Raw genomic sequence first — 16,900 nt, forward strand, 5'->3', positions numbered from 1 at the left:
GCAGCCGGAATCCCCGGCTGACCACCCCTCCACGTGCATCTCCAGCCCCCAGCCAGGCTGGCACTCCCTGACAGTAAGTAGGGTCACTGCCCAGTGGTGGGAGCCCCACGAAGGGCTCCGTGAATATCTGTCGGATGGGGGTGGGGTGGGGGTGGAGAAGTGCGCGGCTTGGGCTTAGGTGGGAATTTCTGGCCAGTGGCCAAATAGAGCCGGGATGGAGGATTCTACCCCGCATCTCCAGGGAGTGGCTTTCACTCAGGTCGTGTGTGTGTGTGTGTGTGTGTGTGTGTGTGTGTGTGTGTACACGCATGCAGAGGCTTGGAGGAACCAAGACACCCAGGGAGGATTCAGAGAGCAGCGAGCCTATTGGGGCACCTTGGAAATAAACATTCCCGGGGAGATGTTAATCTAGACCCTGAGGAGTGGGGTGCTCTGGACACCCTGGCGAGAAGGCCCGAGGCAGAGAGAAGGCGGAGGAGGGCTGGGACTCGGCGCCTGGGAGGGGACTGAGGTGCCAGAGGCCAGGGAGAGAGAGAATCGCAAGGAAAGAAAGCAGCGCGAGGTGCACAGGGAGGAAAGCAGCCGCCAGGGGGCGAGGCCACCGGTAGATTTGACTAAGCCCGCGGCCAGGGCTCCAGAGCGGAACCGAGGACCCGGCTCCTTCCCGGGACCCTAGGCCTCCCCTCTCCCGCCTGACTCCTCACCTGTGTAGACAAAGCGGCCGGGGGCTCCCTTGCAAAATTGCTTGGACTTGTAGGACAGGGTCACCTCCACCACCCCGGGGATGTGCCGCGGGGGCGTCTGCACCCGGATGGCGTGGGGCGTGATGAGCTGCAGAGGAGAGAGGAGGCCTGCGGGTGAAGCCCCCGGGAGAGAAAGGCCCAGCCCCGAGCCCGGAGGGAGTCTGACGGGGGCGGGGAGGGGGGGTGGCCCACCTCACTCCACACGAGCACGTTCCCGAACACGACCTGCAAGCCGTCGAAGAAGTTGTCGCCGATGACAATGACGGTGGCGCCGCCCGTGGTCCAGCCCTCCCCCGGGCTGATGGCCTTTATGCAGGGGGTGGCAGCTGGGAGGCGGGAGAGGAGCCAGGTCAGGGGCTGGCCCCAGGGTGGGGACGGGAGGCTGGCCGGGCCTTCGGCAGCGGGGGCTGAACCGGGAGTCCTGACCTTCGGAGGGGTCCAGGCGGCGCGCCCTGCGGCCGTGCTTGGAGTTGTTGTGCACAAACATGTTGTCAGACACGGCCAGCACGTGTCCGTCCACGCTCACGGTCGTGGACACCACCACCTGCGGGGAGAGCCGAGGCCAGCCTGGCTGGAGCCCTGGGGACCGGGGAGGCTCCCAGGAGGAAACTTGTGGGGCACCAGCAACTGGAGGCTGGCGGCTGGAATTCAGGGTCACTGACACGGGGGAAAGCTTCAGCCCCTCAGGGTTGTGGAGGGGAGCCAGCTGGGTCAGGTGACATTCCCAGAAGCCCAATCTCTGACTGCCCAGGGCAACTGACCCCCCGGAGCTAGAAAAGTCAAGAGCTCTGGGGGGAAAGACTGTCTCCTCGGGTGGAGTGGCTACGGTTTCTGCAGACACACAGTAGCCCAGGCTCTGTTCCTGGGGCTCCAAGGCAGGAATGGGTCTTAGGCAAGTGAAGTGAGAGTTTTGATTAGGGGGTCAGCACCAGCTTGAGAGCCCACCAGCAGGAGCCCCCACCCTTGGGAGGAAATTGGGACTGCCTTCTTCCCCCCTCCTTCCCTGGGACCGGTGTGCAGGTTGGGGATGTGCTAAGGGCAGCTGCTCGCTGCTTCACGCTATGCAAATTAGCTGGGTCGTTAATCATGTAAAAATGTCACAATTAGCATCTCCTTAAGTGGGGCTCTAATGAAGCCTCCCTTGGCAGCCAGCATAAGCTGAGATGGAGCCACCCCACCCCCAGCAGGCATCAGACCCTGAAGCACAGGGCTGGGCTGGGTTGGGCAGGGATCTGCCCTCGAGGCCTTTCCCAGGGTGGCAGGGGTACCCCTGACTCCCACTAACAGGAAAGGGCAGGTTTGCAGGCGTGAACCCTCTCCCCAGACCCACCTGGAAGCGACGCATGTCTCGGGGATTCCCTGCGTTCTTTAGGCAGTTCTGGTTGCATTTGAGGAAGAACTTGAGGAAGAACCTGAAACAGTATGGCGGTGGGCTCAAGGGTCTGGAGGTTCTGGAAACAGATGAAAATCCAACTGCTCCCTGCTATGCCCCCTCCCAGTAGAGTGACTGCATTCTGTCTGCTCACATGCAGACACACACCCAATATTCCTATCACAAGCGACACACACACAGGATGCCTGATATCCACGCAGTAGACCCATCCCAACAACTATTTCATACACAGACTACCCCCACAGCGTAGGAATCACACAGTGCCTATTTGTCCCACAAAGTGGATTCTTAAAGAATATATCCATTATGTATACCATATATACCTATTACTCATGATTATACCCACCACACAATGTATACATATGCAGCAGGTACTCACACTTACCCGTAAACTTATCCCACTCCATGTATATGTCATAGTATATGCCCATCTCACATATACTGGTAGTGCGTCCATATCATATAGCATGTCCCTCCCCAAAGTGTATCCATCACCCACACAGTGTATACTTGTCATAAAAGTATATCCATTCTATACACTGTAGATGCCTTATATACTATTACTCACAAAACATAGCCATCACAAAGTGTATACTCACCACACTCGGGGTATATCCTTCATATAAGCCTATTCAATATGTACTCCACACACAGTCTGTACTTATCACATACATATGGTACACTAATCACATGCAGAGTCTCTCCATTACTCACAGTGTATGACCATCCTACATAGTATATGTACAGAAAGAATATGACAGTATAGTAGTATGCATTAATATACCATTTTGTTATATATGATCACCCTAAATACAGCCATTGCAAGAACTGTATAGTCATCACATATAGTAAGCAGATCTCCCCAACAAATCCCCCTCACTCACAGCAGATCTCGCTCACACATAGACCCCTGTAGAACTCTCTGAGGTACAGACATGTCATGTGACCCCAAAGAGTGCACACCCATCATGTATACACTCCATCCACCTCTACAAGATACCCTGCAGACAGACAGCTTTTATGTCCCCATAAGGTCGTCACCACAGTGTAGATGCCATATATAATCCAATAGGTCCTCCCCAAGGTGCAGGCAACTCAAATGCTCCCAAATAGTACACCTGCACAGTGTAGACACTCCATTTATATCACATTATATGCCATCGTAAGGACTCCTTACACCCCTATAAGATACTCCATGGTACAGACACTTCTTTGCCCACAGTAGTCACCATGCATGCCCCACATTTATGACAGTGTTGACACCCTAATCACACACAGTGTAGACCAGTTTATTTAAATTCCATGTTAATGTACTCAGTCCTTTACAAGGTGCTAAACTGAGGAGGACAAAATAGCGGGATAGGACATAGTCCTAAAGGGGATTAATGCTAACCCTGGGATGTCACCGATGATTCAACTTCAAAGATGGCACCACTTCCCTTACATGCTCACATGTGCCCATTGCATGAAATCCACTCCCAAACCTACAGTCTCCAGAGGAAGGGTCCCGGATGGGGCTGGAGAGCTAGGCTCTGGCCCAGGCAGACTCATTGTGTGGTCTGGAGTAAATCCTGCATCTCTGGCATCCACTTTCAGCCATAAACCAGGAGAGCAGTAATTGATGGCTGCTGAGGCGCCTTCCAGTTCTGCCTCTGGACATCCTTTCAGTGGTTCTCAACCTTCCTAATGCCGTGACCCTTTAATACAGTTCCTCATGTTGTGGGGACCCCCAACCATAAAATTATTTTCGTTGCTACTTCAAAACTGTAATTTTGCTACTGTTATGAATCGTAATGTAAATATCTGATATGCAGGATGTATTTTCAGGGGTCTCGACCCACAGGTTGAGAATCGCTGCTTTAGTTCCTACCTCCCAATGCCTCAGGCTGCTGTTTCCTGCAGGGTCCTGGCTCCCCTGGGGGAACTCCCGTCTTGGCCTCTTCCACAGCCCTTGCTCACAGGTCTTCCCACCCTTTCCCTTTCCAGTACAGGTTGCTTTTGTCCTTTGGGTCCACACCAATTCCCACTTCCTGTCTGGCCTTTGGGGACCCCGCCTCCCTGAGAGCCCCAGGGCCCTTCTAGCACCTCCACCTGTGCAGACCTGCCCAGGACATCTCAGTTTGTGAGCCTGGTTGGTTTTACTGGTGTTGAGTAAAAAGCAGCCACGCAAGGCCTGAGCCCTCCGTGGGGGTGATGAGAGTCAGTTCCCTTTTCCCTTTCCTCCGAGCCTGCGGCTCAGAACTGCACACAGTTGATGCCATCAATGGTGGAGCTGCTGAAATCTCACCCACTGCCAGCTGGTAGTCCATGGGCTGCTCCCACCCCGTCCGAGGCCCAGCCAATGCACACACTCTTCTGAGAGCCTGTTGCTGCAGCAGCAGCAGCAGCGCATGCCCCGGCCCTGCCAGCCTCAGAGCTGTTAAGAAAAGTTATCCACAACTTGCAAATAAGGCAAAAAGATGCCTGTGAGCCCTTTCAAACACATTCTGGAACAGTGGTTTTCCAGTGTGGCACCCACACCACCAGTAGCCGCATCCCCTGGGAACTTGCTAGAAATGCAGGCTCTTGGGACTCACCTCAGACACATTGAATCAGAACCTCTTGGGGGTGGGGCCTAGCCATCTGTGTGTTCATAAGCCCGCAGGTGATTCTTTTTAATATATTTTTATTGATTTCAGAGAGGAAGGGAGGAGAGAGAGAGAGATAGAAACACCAATGATGAGAGAGAATCATTGATCAGCTGCCTCCTGCACACCCCCCACTGGGGACTGAGCCCACAGCCCGGGCATGTGCCCTGATCAGGAATTGAACCGTGACTTCCTGGTTCATAGGTTGATGCTCAACCACTGAGCAACACCAGCCAGGCAGCCCTCAGGTGATTTTGATGCTCCCTAAAGTTTGAGAAGCACTGCTCCAGAGCTGCACTACCCCGCACAGCAGCCACAGGCCCTGTGTGGCATTGAGCACTTCAAATGCAGTTTGTCTGAGCTGAGATGTGCTGTACGTATAAAATACCTGTCATATTTCAGTCACTTAGAAAAAATGTAAAATACCTCATTAGTGTGTGTGTGTGTATATATATATATATGTATGTATATATATATCTTCTTAAAAATACTCATTGGAGGATATTTTTTCCATTGATTTTTTTTTGTTAGAGAGAGAAGAGGGAAGGGAAGTAGGGGAGAGAAAGAGAGAGAGAGAGAGAGAGAGAGAGAGAGAGAGAGAGAGAGAGAGAGACATCAATTGGTTACCTCACACACACACCCCAACTAGGGTTGGGGATCAAACCTGCAACCAGGGTATGTGCCCTTGACCAGGAATCAAACCCGAGACCCTTCAGTCCATGAGCTAACACTCTAGCCACTGAGCCAAACCAGCCAGGGCTCATTAGTAACTTATTTGGTATTGATTACATGTTGCAATGATAATAATTTTGGATATACTAGATTAAATAAAATACATTTTCATAATTAATATTACCACTTCTTTTAAAAAATGTGGCTACTAGAAAATGTAAAATTACGTATGTGGCTTGCATTATATTTATATTGACTATGTTGCTATAGAGTATTATGTCAACAAGGCCATTTAAGAGTTAGCTGATTATCCAGGGGAAAGTGACTTTGACTCATATTTGCTATTGATGGGGCCCAGATGACATAAAGTTAGGTGCTAACCTACAGAAAACTACTAAGATGCAAATGATTTTTGTTGGGAGAAGTAAATATTTCTGTTTGGTAGAGAAATTAACCCTAATGGTTACAATTTTATTTATTGCCCTATGGACTTTAACTAGCTTCATATCTAACTTGGCAATCGCATTCCAGTATTTTTCACATATTCCATTTCTTCTCCAGTTCTCCCTCCTCCCCTCCCCCCTTTCCTAACTATATACTCTCCTGGAAGGAAGAGAGCCTGGCAGGGTCTAGGTAAGTGAGGATGAGCCATCCTGCTCCGGAGCCAGGGACATCCTACAGGGACCTAAGACAGGAAGGGATGTGAATTGTGTTGAGGGGCTGTGAAGCTCTGATGACCCCTCAAGCCTGTATGATTCCAGGGGTGGGGAAGAATGAGGAGATGGGAGAAGAGGGGAGGGGGTTTTTGAAAAGCCCCACTACTCCCATGGGGCTGGAAGTCTGGGGAAGCTACCTTTACCTGGCTGGGCAGAGTCAAGCCCACAGCCCTGGTTGAGCTGAGTACCCCTAGGGAGGGTGAGCATTTTACTATGCCCCTGGGTCAGACAGAGCCTGTGCCCAGTGCTTTCCCTATTGTGGCCATGAGGCTCTTTGGGGGTGTGATCCCACAGAAAGGGTGGTAAGAGAAAGGTCAAGTCCCAGGAGCTGCCATTGGAATTACCAGAAGAAAACACCATAATTACAAGCATGAGTTACAAATAAATTATAAAACTGAAAAAATAAATTTAAAAAATCATCCACCCAGGCCGGTGTGTCTCAGTGGTTGAGTGTCCACCTATGAACCAGGAAGTCACGGTTGATTCCTGGTCAGGGCACATGCCCAGGTTGCGGGCTCGGTCCCCAGTAGGGGGCATGCAGGAGGCAGCCGACCAACGATGTTACTATCTCTCACACCCTCTCCCTTCCTCTCTGAAATAATAAAAAGAGAAAAGGGCATCCAGGTCTAATTTACAAGTACAGTACTCAGCAAGAGCCTGGAAACTGCTGAGTTCTCACTCGCATTATCTTGTTTAATCCTCTCATAGTCCCGAGGTCTGCAATCATTCCTACTTTACAGATGAGAAAACAGAGGATAAGCTACAAAGTCACAGTGAACACCAAAGTTGGGGTATCAATTTGGGACTCCATGCACTGCTGACATTGATAAGAATCATGGGAAAATCCCTCTAAGTGGGGTTCTCAGAGTCCAACCTAGCCCCGGCCAGGCTGTACAGTGAGCCGTCCTTCAAAAGAAGCAGGCCGTGCAGGACCAGGTTCGCCCTTGAATGGGGATTTCCCCAAGGTTATACATTCATCAGGGTTGCAAAGGAGACTCAGGTGTCCTTACTCCTAGTTTTGGGCCTTCTCAGTCAGAGAAGATTTTTGCAATTAGAAAACAGTTGACTAATATGAGCCAAAAGTTGACCGGCGTTGCAGTTCAGTGAAGGGTACACATGGTTTCATTATTCTGTTCTGTCTATATGCTCAACATCCTCCATAATGGAAAGCTTAATAAAATACCAGATGAAGAGCTGTGGACAGTGGTCATCCAACTAATAAAGCCATTGAGAGTGGTAGTTATTCATCATGACTCTGGATGCAGTCCACTCACACACCTACCTTACCACTTCCTGAACTTAGTTTAGCCTTCTTAATCATTTCTATAAGTGCTTTTTATTCACCGCTGTAAAAACAACTCAAGATGAAATTAAAACGAACCTTCCTTGTCAATGAAATACTCCATATCAAAGCAGATGCTGGATTGACTCAAGTGCAAACATTTGACTTATACACGACTTCTCAGGTGTGACACCACTGCCTAAAGAAACCTCCCTTAGCACAGTACTTTACTTAAAAGAAGCAAGAGGTAAGGGGAATGTGGAGGTGACTGATGTGAGCCCACTGTTCAAGTCTGGGTCCTTGGGGCTGGAGTGCGGAGTGGACGGAGCTGCTCTTTGGAAGGCAGTGTACAGGTATCACGTGGCGACTTGGTGCCCGCCTGGGTTCCCTCACCCCAGCTTCTGCGACTGTTGGCTGTTAAGGAACCCACTACCTGTGAATTATCCTCAGCCAGAAGCAAGGTCCCCCCCCCCACACCAGCAGCCCACAGACTGACATTACAAAGATGATAAACTCTTAGTGCTATTCACACTCCCAAACTCCCCAAAGGATCAGGCTGACACTGGACTCCAGCTGAGACCATCTTCTTCCTAAATCCCTTTTCCTGCCGGGTCCTGCTTCCCTCGCTTCTTGTCTCTTTAGAGCGCTCTTCCAATACATCACTTTCTTTTTTGAATTTTTAAAAAATTGTTGGTCAATCCTCACTCGAGGATATTTTTTCCACTGATATTTAGAAAAAGTGGAAGGGAGGGAAAGGGGAGAGAGAGAGAGAGAGAGAGAGAGAGAGAGAGAAGAAACGTCGATGTGAGAGAGACCAGGGCCTGGTATTGAACTTGCAACCCAGGTACCTGCCCTTGACTGGGAATCGAACCTGTGACCCTTTGGTGCAGGTGCTGGCACTCTAACCACTGAGCACACTGACCAGGGCTCCAATACATCACGTTCACAGGAATCCCCATGGGAGAGAGAGAAGAAACGTTGATGTGAGAGAGACCAGGGCCGGGTATCGAACCTGCAACCCAGGTACCTGCCCTTGACTGGGAATCCAACCTGTGTCCCTTTGGTGCAGGTGCTGACGCTCTAACCACTGAACACACTGGCCAGGGCTCCAATACATCACGTTCACAGGAATCCCCATCTCCAGCCCTGCTTCCAGGAATGTCATCCTAAGAAACCAGGCTGCAGAGCTTTTTACCAGTGTTTTGTTTTTCCCCTCCTCATATCCCTGTGAGATACTTAGAGCTGAAATTATGTTCCCACTTCCAAAGAGAAAGCTGCTAGTAACTGGGCCCAAGGGTCCTTGCAAATACAGGACTGTCAAGAGCAAGGAAATGAATGTCTAGATTATAAGTGCTGTCCAATAGAACCTCTCCCAAAGTGATATCCACTGGCCACATGTGGCTATCGAGCACTTGAAATGTGGCTAGTGTGATTGAGAAACTAAAATTTCCATTTTATTTTAATTAATTTAAATGTAAATAGTCACATGTAGCTCATGGCTACCATATCAGACAGTGCAACTCTAGAAGGAGGAAGCAATGTGAAGGGATACATGGGTTGGGACAGGGTTTCCTTGGGAAAAAATGCAGATTGGGAGCAAAGGGTGGAATAAAACTCGTTATTTATTCAAAGACCAAAGATGGCACTGCATCCAGGGATGGGGAAAAGCAGAGTGGGGGGGTGGGAGCAGGGGTGGGGAATCCTCCACTAATTTTCACCTCAAATGGTTTCCCTTTGAGCTCACGAGCCTCAGGAAAAACAGAACATCTGGGGCAGGGTCTGTGCTCCCCACTGTTTTTCTTGTCTGCTGCCCCTGCCCCCAGCTCAAGGACAGAAGAGGATACAGATGGCTGGGCCATTCATTCCCTCATTCATCCAACACACCCATTCATAAAGATGTATTAAACACCTTCTAGGAGTCAGGTAGTGTAATCTAGAGATGAACACGATCTTAAGAAAAGTACAATACTTCAGGAAAGAGAGAAACTTAAAAGTACAGCTAGTAGGATAGAGTGGTGGGCATGATAGGATAACCTGCCAAGTGTAATCTGTAGCAGCCACTCGGTCTGGAGAAGTAGAAGGGGTCCTTGAGGTCACATGTGACCTTGGGCATTTGGGGTCTTGGAGGACCAGAGACATCTTTTCTGGAAGAGAAGTAGGAGGAAGGGGCCCCACATGCAAAGGGAATAAAAGCCCTGCCACGGAGCAGGTGGGATGCATGGCACTTTCCCAGTGGTGCCTGATGAGACTGAGGAGGGCAGCTGTGGACCAGGGCCTGGGGGGCGTGGGGTATTGGCACCAAATCATGCGGTATTTGGACCCTGGGGGTGACAGGAAGTCAGCTGAGGATGCCTTATTGGCTGTGTCATTTGGAAAAGTCATTTTGCATCCAGGGAGAAGCAGGCACCAAAGGGCCTAGGCTAGAGAAGGGATGGTGGATGAGGAGGTTGGTACGAGGGGTAGTTCAGGCCCAGGTGGGAGTGACCCTTCCTGGTCTTGGCCTGGGGCAGCAGCCAAGGCCCAGCGTCCCCAGGGCCACAGCCACCTGCCAGGCCTGGACCTGGTCTCCCCACCAAGATCCTCACTGGGGCAGAGGTGGCTGCAGTGCAGATGGGCTGGGGGACTATAAATAGCCAGGGTGCATACATTAGCATGCCAATGCACCCGAACCCCATCCTCTATGCTAATGGCCCACCATGTGCCTGAACACCTTCTGTTCCCCTGCATGCATTTGCATGCACAATTAGCATAATCTTGTATAATTAATGAACAGCGTCAATTTTAGCTCCTAAGTAATTTGATTAACATGTTGATAGGGCACTTACTAGGCTCTCCAAACCTCAGGGCCGGGCATGGGGCCTGAGGAGAAGGGAAGAGGAGGGGGAGAGACTGCTAAGCGGCCCCCAGCTGCCCATGAGAGTGGTGGTGACTTCACTTTCCCTTAATGGGGCCTGAGGGGAAGGGGGAGAGGCTGCTAATGGGAGGCCTCTGGGCACCCCACGTGGAGTGGCAGGGACCTGAGCATGAAGCACACTGTGTCCATGTGGACACAGAGATACACATGCCCCTGGCATGTACCCCAGCCCAGGGAGTCTTCTGTGAATGCAGGATGGGGAGAACAGAAGAGGAGGGATGGAGAAAATGTAGGATGACTGGTGGGCTGGGGATGGATGGGCAGAGGGAAGCCACAGAGGAAGAGGTGTACTGTGGGTAATTGGGGACATAAGGTCCTGAGACTGAAGAGAAGAACTTGTATATTCCTCTGTCCTTGGGTGGGTGAGCCAGGCTCCAAAGCCAGGGATCTTGGCACCTTATCTTTATGAATCATGAGAGAGGCAGAGGTGCGGGGCTGGCAGCTTCTATAATGCCCCAAGGGACAGAGAGAGAACATATAGAAGACTGAGTGTTGCTCCCTTCCGTTTCAGAAACAGATCCATTCCCAGCCCAGACATCCCAGGGCCTCAGATAGAGGCCCAACTCCTCTCTCCTGCTCATCTCTGTGCGTCAGAGTCAAGAAGTTCATCCCTGCCTCTAACTGACTTTCTTGTTGCTGTCTAGGCTCAGTTGCACTACCTTCTAAGATGGTCAATCGAGGTGAGGGCAGGTGGGGTAAGAAATGATACTGTGGCAGGCCCTGTACAGGACATTGTGTAAACACTTCTCACTTACCTTTACAACGTTCCTACCAGCTGAGGTTAAGAGTCAGCCCCATTTAATTTTTTTATTGATTTCAGAGAGGAAGGGAGAGGGAGAGAGAGATAGAAACATCAATGATGAGAGAGAATCATTGATCAGCTGCCTCCTGCACACCCCGCACCGGGGATCAAGCCCGCAACCCAGGCATGTGCCCTTGACCGGAATCGAACCCAGGACTCTTTAGTCCGCAGGCCGACACTCTATCCACTGAGCCAAACCAGCTAGGGCAAGTCAGCCCCATTTTACTAATGAGGAAACTGGAGCTGAGAAAGGTGAGACCTTGCTCCGAGTCATATGGCCTCACATTCCAGGTTGACTTCAGTCCCCAACCCTGAATAGCCCTTAGCTTTATGGTGAGAATTTATCATTCAAATTGCAGACAGTCCATTTATTAGCTATCTCCCACTCCACCTATTATGGTCCCCGGGCCTCATCATGCCCATACTCACACTCTCCACCAACATCCTCTGGAGGCATCGTCCACAGCACCCTCCAGCCTCAGCATGGGAGCCACTCTGATCTCAAGCTTAGTTTCAGCTGCCCAGATACCTTACCTTAAATCCCTGGATTAGGGGTGGCTTGGGGACCCTTGCTTTGTGATTGGCATCCTAGTCCACATGAACCCCAGGGCACATGGAGGAACCTCTCATGAACCCTCTCTACTTCCTCCCTCAAATGCTCCCAGCTCTGAAAGGGGGTCAGGGGAAGAAGTGCAGTTCATTCTCTGGCAAGAGGGAAAATTTCAGTCCTGCTTCAGCACTGAACCAGCAGGAAGGTTCTGGAACCTCAAGGGGGAATTGACAGAACGGACCCTAGACAGAAGCCTGTACCTGCAGCATTAGTGTGGGAGAAAAGAGACCCTACAGGAAAGGGTGGAAGGAAACAGATGCTATCATGGGCTTGTTTTGTGGCTGCAGAGGAAAACGGGAAACGTTCCATGAACTACTGGATTAGGAAGAGGGGCATATTCTTTCACAGCTTCTACAACCCCTTTTCATCGAAGTGAATTTGTCAGCTTGTACTTGATCTAGGGATTGAGGTCTAAGTTTGCCACCAATAGGATAGATGAAAGCTTACATCAGCCAGGTGGCTCAGACATGACCTGTTTCAATAGTTATTGAGCAACACCCACTGTGCTTCAGGTACAACTACATGCAGAGCGTTCATAGTCCACAGCTCCTGTCCACCCCCAGGAGCCAGAGGAGGAGAGCTGTGGGCCTCTCATCGGATGAAATCTTCCTCACCTACTCCTGCACCAGGGTCATTCTGGCCAATCAAGCAACTATTTCATCTTAGAACTGTGATGTCTAATAAGATAGTCATTTTAATGTGGCTATTTAATTTGGGGGGTGAGAGGGGTGACATTTGTAATAGTTTCAACAATAAAGATAAATTTTTAAAACGTTTTTCTATTCGTCAAAATTAAATAAAGTTGAATATTCAGTTCCTCAGTCACAGTAGTTACATTTCAAGTGCCAAATAGGTATATGTAGCTATTGGCTACCATACTGGTCAGTGTAGAACATTTCCATCATCACAGAAAGTTCAATTGGACAGTGTTGTCTTAGAGCCTTACATTGTTTTTTATTTCCTCTTACCATTATGTAAAAGCTTACATAATTATGTTTTTAATTTATTGATTTGAGAGAGAGAGAGAGAGAGAGAGAGAGAGAGAGAGAAGAGGGGGGAAGAGAGAGAGAAACATCGATTTGTTGTTCCATTTATTTATGGATTCATTGGTTGCCTCTTATACGTGCCCTGATTGGGGAATCTAACCTACAACCTTGGTGTATTGGGCTGATGCTCTAACTAACTGAGCTACCCAGCCAGGTCTTACACAATTATGTTTTATAGCAACAGCTCTGTAATCTTAGTAAGAACAGAGAGCTATGCAGTGTTTTAACTTGTCCTATCCCATTCCCTTTTCCCCAGCTCTGTGGTAGCTTTGAAAACCAGCAGCCTTGAAACCTTGGTAGTTACGACAACCAACAGTCTAGTAGCCACTGGAAAGGACAAATTGGGTTTGGAACTTCTCAACAGTCTGTATCTCCAGATAATTGTTACTATTTGACCTAGCAGCCCCATTCTCAGTACTTGTTATTTGACCTGATTCAGAGCTTTCTTAGTGGGAAAAAACCCTATCCTCAGGGTGTTTGTTGAAAACAACCTGTGGCAATTGTTCAACATTGCTGTTGCTTGAGGCACTGGTACTAGTTGGGGCAAACAGGCGTCTGGAAAAAGTGAGAATGAAATGTTTATAGGAGGCTCTGAAAAGTTCTTATATATTCCTGGAAATTTAAAAGGTCATATGTATACTCTGGGAAGAGCAGGTGCCCAGAAAAGATCTCAGAAAGCCCTCCCTAGTCTCCCATCTCTAGCTGACACTGAAACCTTGCACAAGCAAGAAGTGAAGGTAAAGGAAAGCTGCCCTAATACATACATACAACCTTTTGGCAAAAGGTGAAGACTTATTGGTCCAAGGCAATTAAGAAAGTACCTGTCCAATTATGAGGAGACCACTAAGCTAAATGAACAGAAGAAACTTTAGTGGCCATGATAAGGAATACAGACTTTATAGAATTGGTCCAGGAAACTCACTAAACAAACAGCAACAGCAACAAACATTAGAAGAGGGGATTTGATTTGCAGAAGTACCACATTATATTATTAAACTATTCATGTTCTGTGGGGAGCTGATATAGGGTTAAGCCTTGGACTGACCTGTGGGCAAAGTCATAAACAATTCCCAGCTTAGAGAGCACAGTCCTCCTAGCATAATTAGGCTTGACCTTATGACGCTCCCTAGATCTTACTGGGGAAGCTAATGGGCTGAGGGAAGTGCAACAAGAACAAAAACAAGTGAAACTCACAAGAACAAAAACAAGTGAAACTCACAAGAACAAAAACAAGTGAAACTCACAAGAACAAAAACAAGTGAAACTCACAAGAACAAAAACAAGTGAAACTCACAAGAACAAAAACAAGTGAAACTCACAAGAACAAAAACAAGTGAAACTCACAAGAACAAAAACAAGTGAAACTCACAAGAACAAAAACAAGTGAAACTCACAAGAACAAAAACAAGTGAAACTCACAAGAACAAAAACAAGTGAAACTCACAAGAACAAAAACAAGTGAAACTCACAAGAACAAAAACAAGTGAAACTCACAAGAACAAAAACAAGTGAAACTCACAAGAACAAAAACAAGTGAAACTCACAAGAACAAAAACAAGTGAAACTCACAAGAACAAAAACAAGTGAAACTCACAAGAACAAAAACAAGTGAAACTCACAAGAACAAAAACAAGTGAAACTCACAAGAACAAAAACAAGTGAAACTCACAAGAACAAAAACAAGTGAAACTCACAAGAACAAAAACAAGTGAAACTCACAAGAACAAAAACAAATGAAACTTACAAGAACTGTGTAACTATGGAAACCACTACCTTGTTTACCGCTCACTATAAAATAAAGGCTCAGCTTGCCTTGGGATCTTTTTCTGTGGCCTCAGCCAGGCACAGGGAAGATCCACGGAGACTAAGGAAAGCTAGAGAGTTCTGAACGCTGTCTCTGTGTAAAACATTCTTCGTGGACTCCGTCCACACCTTTGGGACCCCCTGCACCCCATGGGGCTGGACCCCAACAATGTTCAACAAATAATTATGAAACATGCAAAGTAACAAGAAACTATGACTCATACATGAGAAATAAAGCAGTTAGTAGGAACTGTCCTTGAGGAAGCCCACATGTTAGACTTACTAAACAAATACTTTAAACAGCTATTACAAATACTTTAAGAACTAAAGGAAACCATGTCTAAAGAATAAAAGAAAGTATGATAATAATATCTCACCAAATAGAGAACATCAATAAAGAGTTACAAATTATAAAAAAGAACCAAATTTAAATTCTGGAGTTGAAAAGGACAACTTAAAAATAATTTTTCTAAAGGAACTCAACAGCATATCTGAGTTAACAGAAGAAAAAGAAATCAATGAACTTGAAGATAAGTCAATTGAGAGTACCCAGCTCTGGAGCAGAAAGAAAAAAGAACGACCAAAAATGAACAGAGCCTAAGATGTGTGGGACACCATTAAGAATACCAACATACACATAGTGGGACCCCCAGCAGGAAAGAAGGAAAGGAAATGGGCAGAAAGAAAGTTTGAAGAAATAATGGCCCAAAACTTCCCAAATGTGATGAAAAACCTTATTCTGCACATCTAAGAAGCTCAATGAACTCCAAGTAACATGAACTAAGAGATGCACACATAGAAGCATACTCAAATTGTTAAAAGACAAAGACATAGAAAGAATTTGGAAAGCAACAAGAGAGAGAAGCAGCTCATCATGGACAGCTGACTTCTCATTAAAAACCATAAAGGTCAGAAGACAGTAAAATGACATATTGAAAGTGCTGAAAGAAAACAATTGTCAACCAAAAATTATAGTAAAACTATCCTTCAAACATGAAGTATAAATTAAAATTAAATAAACATGAAGGATGATTTAAGAAGATAAACAAAAACTGAGGGAATTAATGACTAACAGATCTTTCTTATAAGAAATACTAAAAGGAATCCTTCAATCTGAAATGAAAGGACACAAGAGAGTAATTTGAATCCACATGAATAAAGAGTACTTGTAAAAGTAACCATACAGATAAACATAAAAGACATTACATATCTATTTTTGTTTATAATTATTTTGTTTTCCTACCTAATTTAAAAGACAACTAACTGTATGAGTGTGTGTGGGAGGGGGGCAGGGCAACTCTCTGTACATTCTGCTCACTTTTGTTATAAACCGAAAACTGCTCTAAAAAATGAAATATATCAAAGAAAACTGCACAAAGCAGTACTTATAAAACTGTGTTGATGGGCTTTTGATGTGTAATCATACACTGTGATTGACAAGGATATAAAAAAGGAGAGGAGCCCTGGCCGGTTAGGCTCAGTGGGTAGGGCATCTGCCTGTGCAATGAAGGGTCCTGGGTTTGATTCCCAATTAAGGGCACATACTTCTGTTGCAGGTTTGATCCCGGCCCTGGTCAGGACATGTGCAGGAGGCAACCAATCAATGTGTCTTTCTCACATCGATGTTTCTCTCTCTCTGTCTCTCCCACTCCCTTCCACTCTCTCTAGAAATCATTGAGAAAATATCCTCAAGTGAGAATTAATAAAAAAAGGAGAGGAAAGAGAATGAATCTATATTGCAGCAGTGTTTCTGTACATTATTATACCTAATTTGATCATCTAAATTAGATTGTTTCAAATTAAAATATTAATTTATATTCCCAGGGAAACTACTAAGATAATTACTCAAAATTAGATAACAACAACAGCAAAAAAGGTATACTGGTAACTATGCATTTAACACAAAAAAGACAGTAATGGAGTAATAGAGAAAAAAACAACAACAAAAAATAAGACAGAAAACACAAAGCAAAATCGCAGACATAAATCCTACTTTATCAGTACTTACATTAAATGTTAATGGGTCAAACACTCCAATTAAAAGGCAAAGAATGGCCAAATGGATTAAAAAACATAATCTTTGGTGTGGTGAACACACAATACAATATGCAGATGATGTTATAGAATTGCACAACTGAAACCTATATAACTTTATTAACCAATGTCACCCCAATAAATTCAATAAAAAAAGAAAAAAAATAAACTTAGAAAATGCAAATGTAAAGTTTTACAGTCTGTTGAGTTGCATAGGTAGCTGAAGAGGTTAGAGCCCACACATCTTATTTATATATT

At 46.8% G+C, this 16,900-nt stretch overlaps 1 protein-coding gene across 1 annotated transcript in view; it reads right to left on the reverse strand.

The window, feature by feature from the left end:
• Window positions 1-16,900, reverse strand: part of EBF4 (early B-cell factor 4) — a gene marked incomplete at its 5' end in the record, with an annotated part of 54,022 nt that overhangs the window by 7,787 nt on the left and 29,335 nt on the right. The window contains 4 exons of the mRNA XM_014546532.1: window positions 705-831; window positions 936-1,069; window positions 1,170-1,287; window positions 2,074-2,155. Of these exons, the coding sequence (XP_014402018.1) occupies window positions 705-831; window positions 936-1,069; window positions 1,170-1,287; window positions 2,074-2,155 (461 nt within the window). The remainder of the gene's footprint in view (window positions 1-704; window positions 832-935; window positions 1,070-1,169; window positions 1,288-2,073; window positions 2,156-16,900) is intronic.

The sequence above is a fragment of the Myotis brandtii genome, unplaced genomic scaffold (genome assembly GCF_000412655.1).
Source record: "Myotis brandtii unplaced genomic scaffold, ASM41265v1 scaffold45, whole genome shotgun sequence".
Lineage (NCBI taxonomy): Eukaryota > Metazoa > Chordata > Mammalia > Chiroptera > Vespertilionidae > Myotis > Myotis brandtii.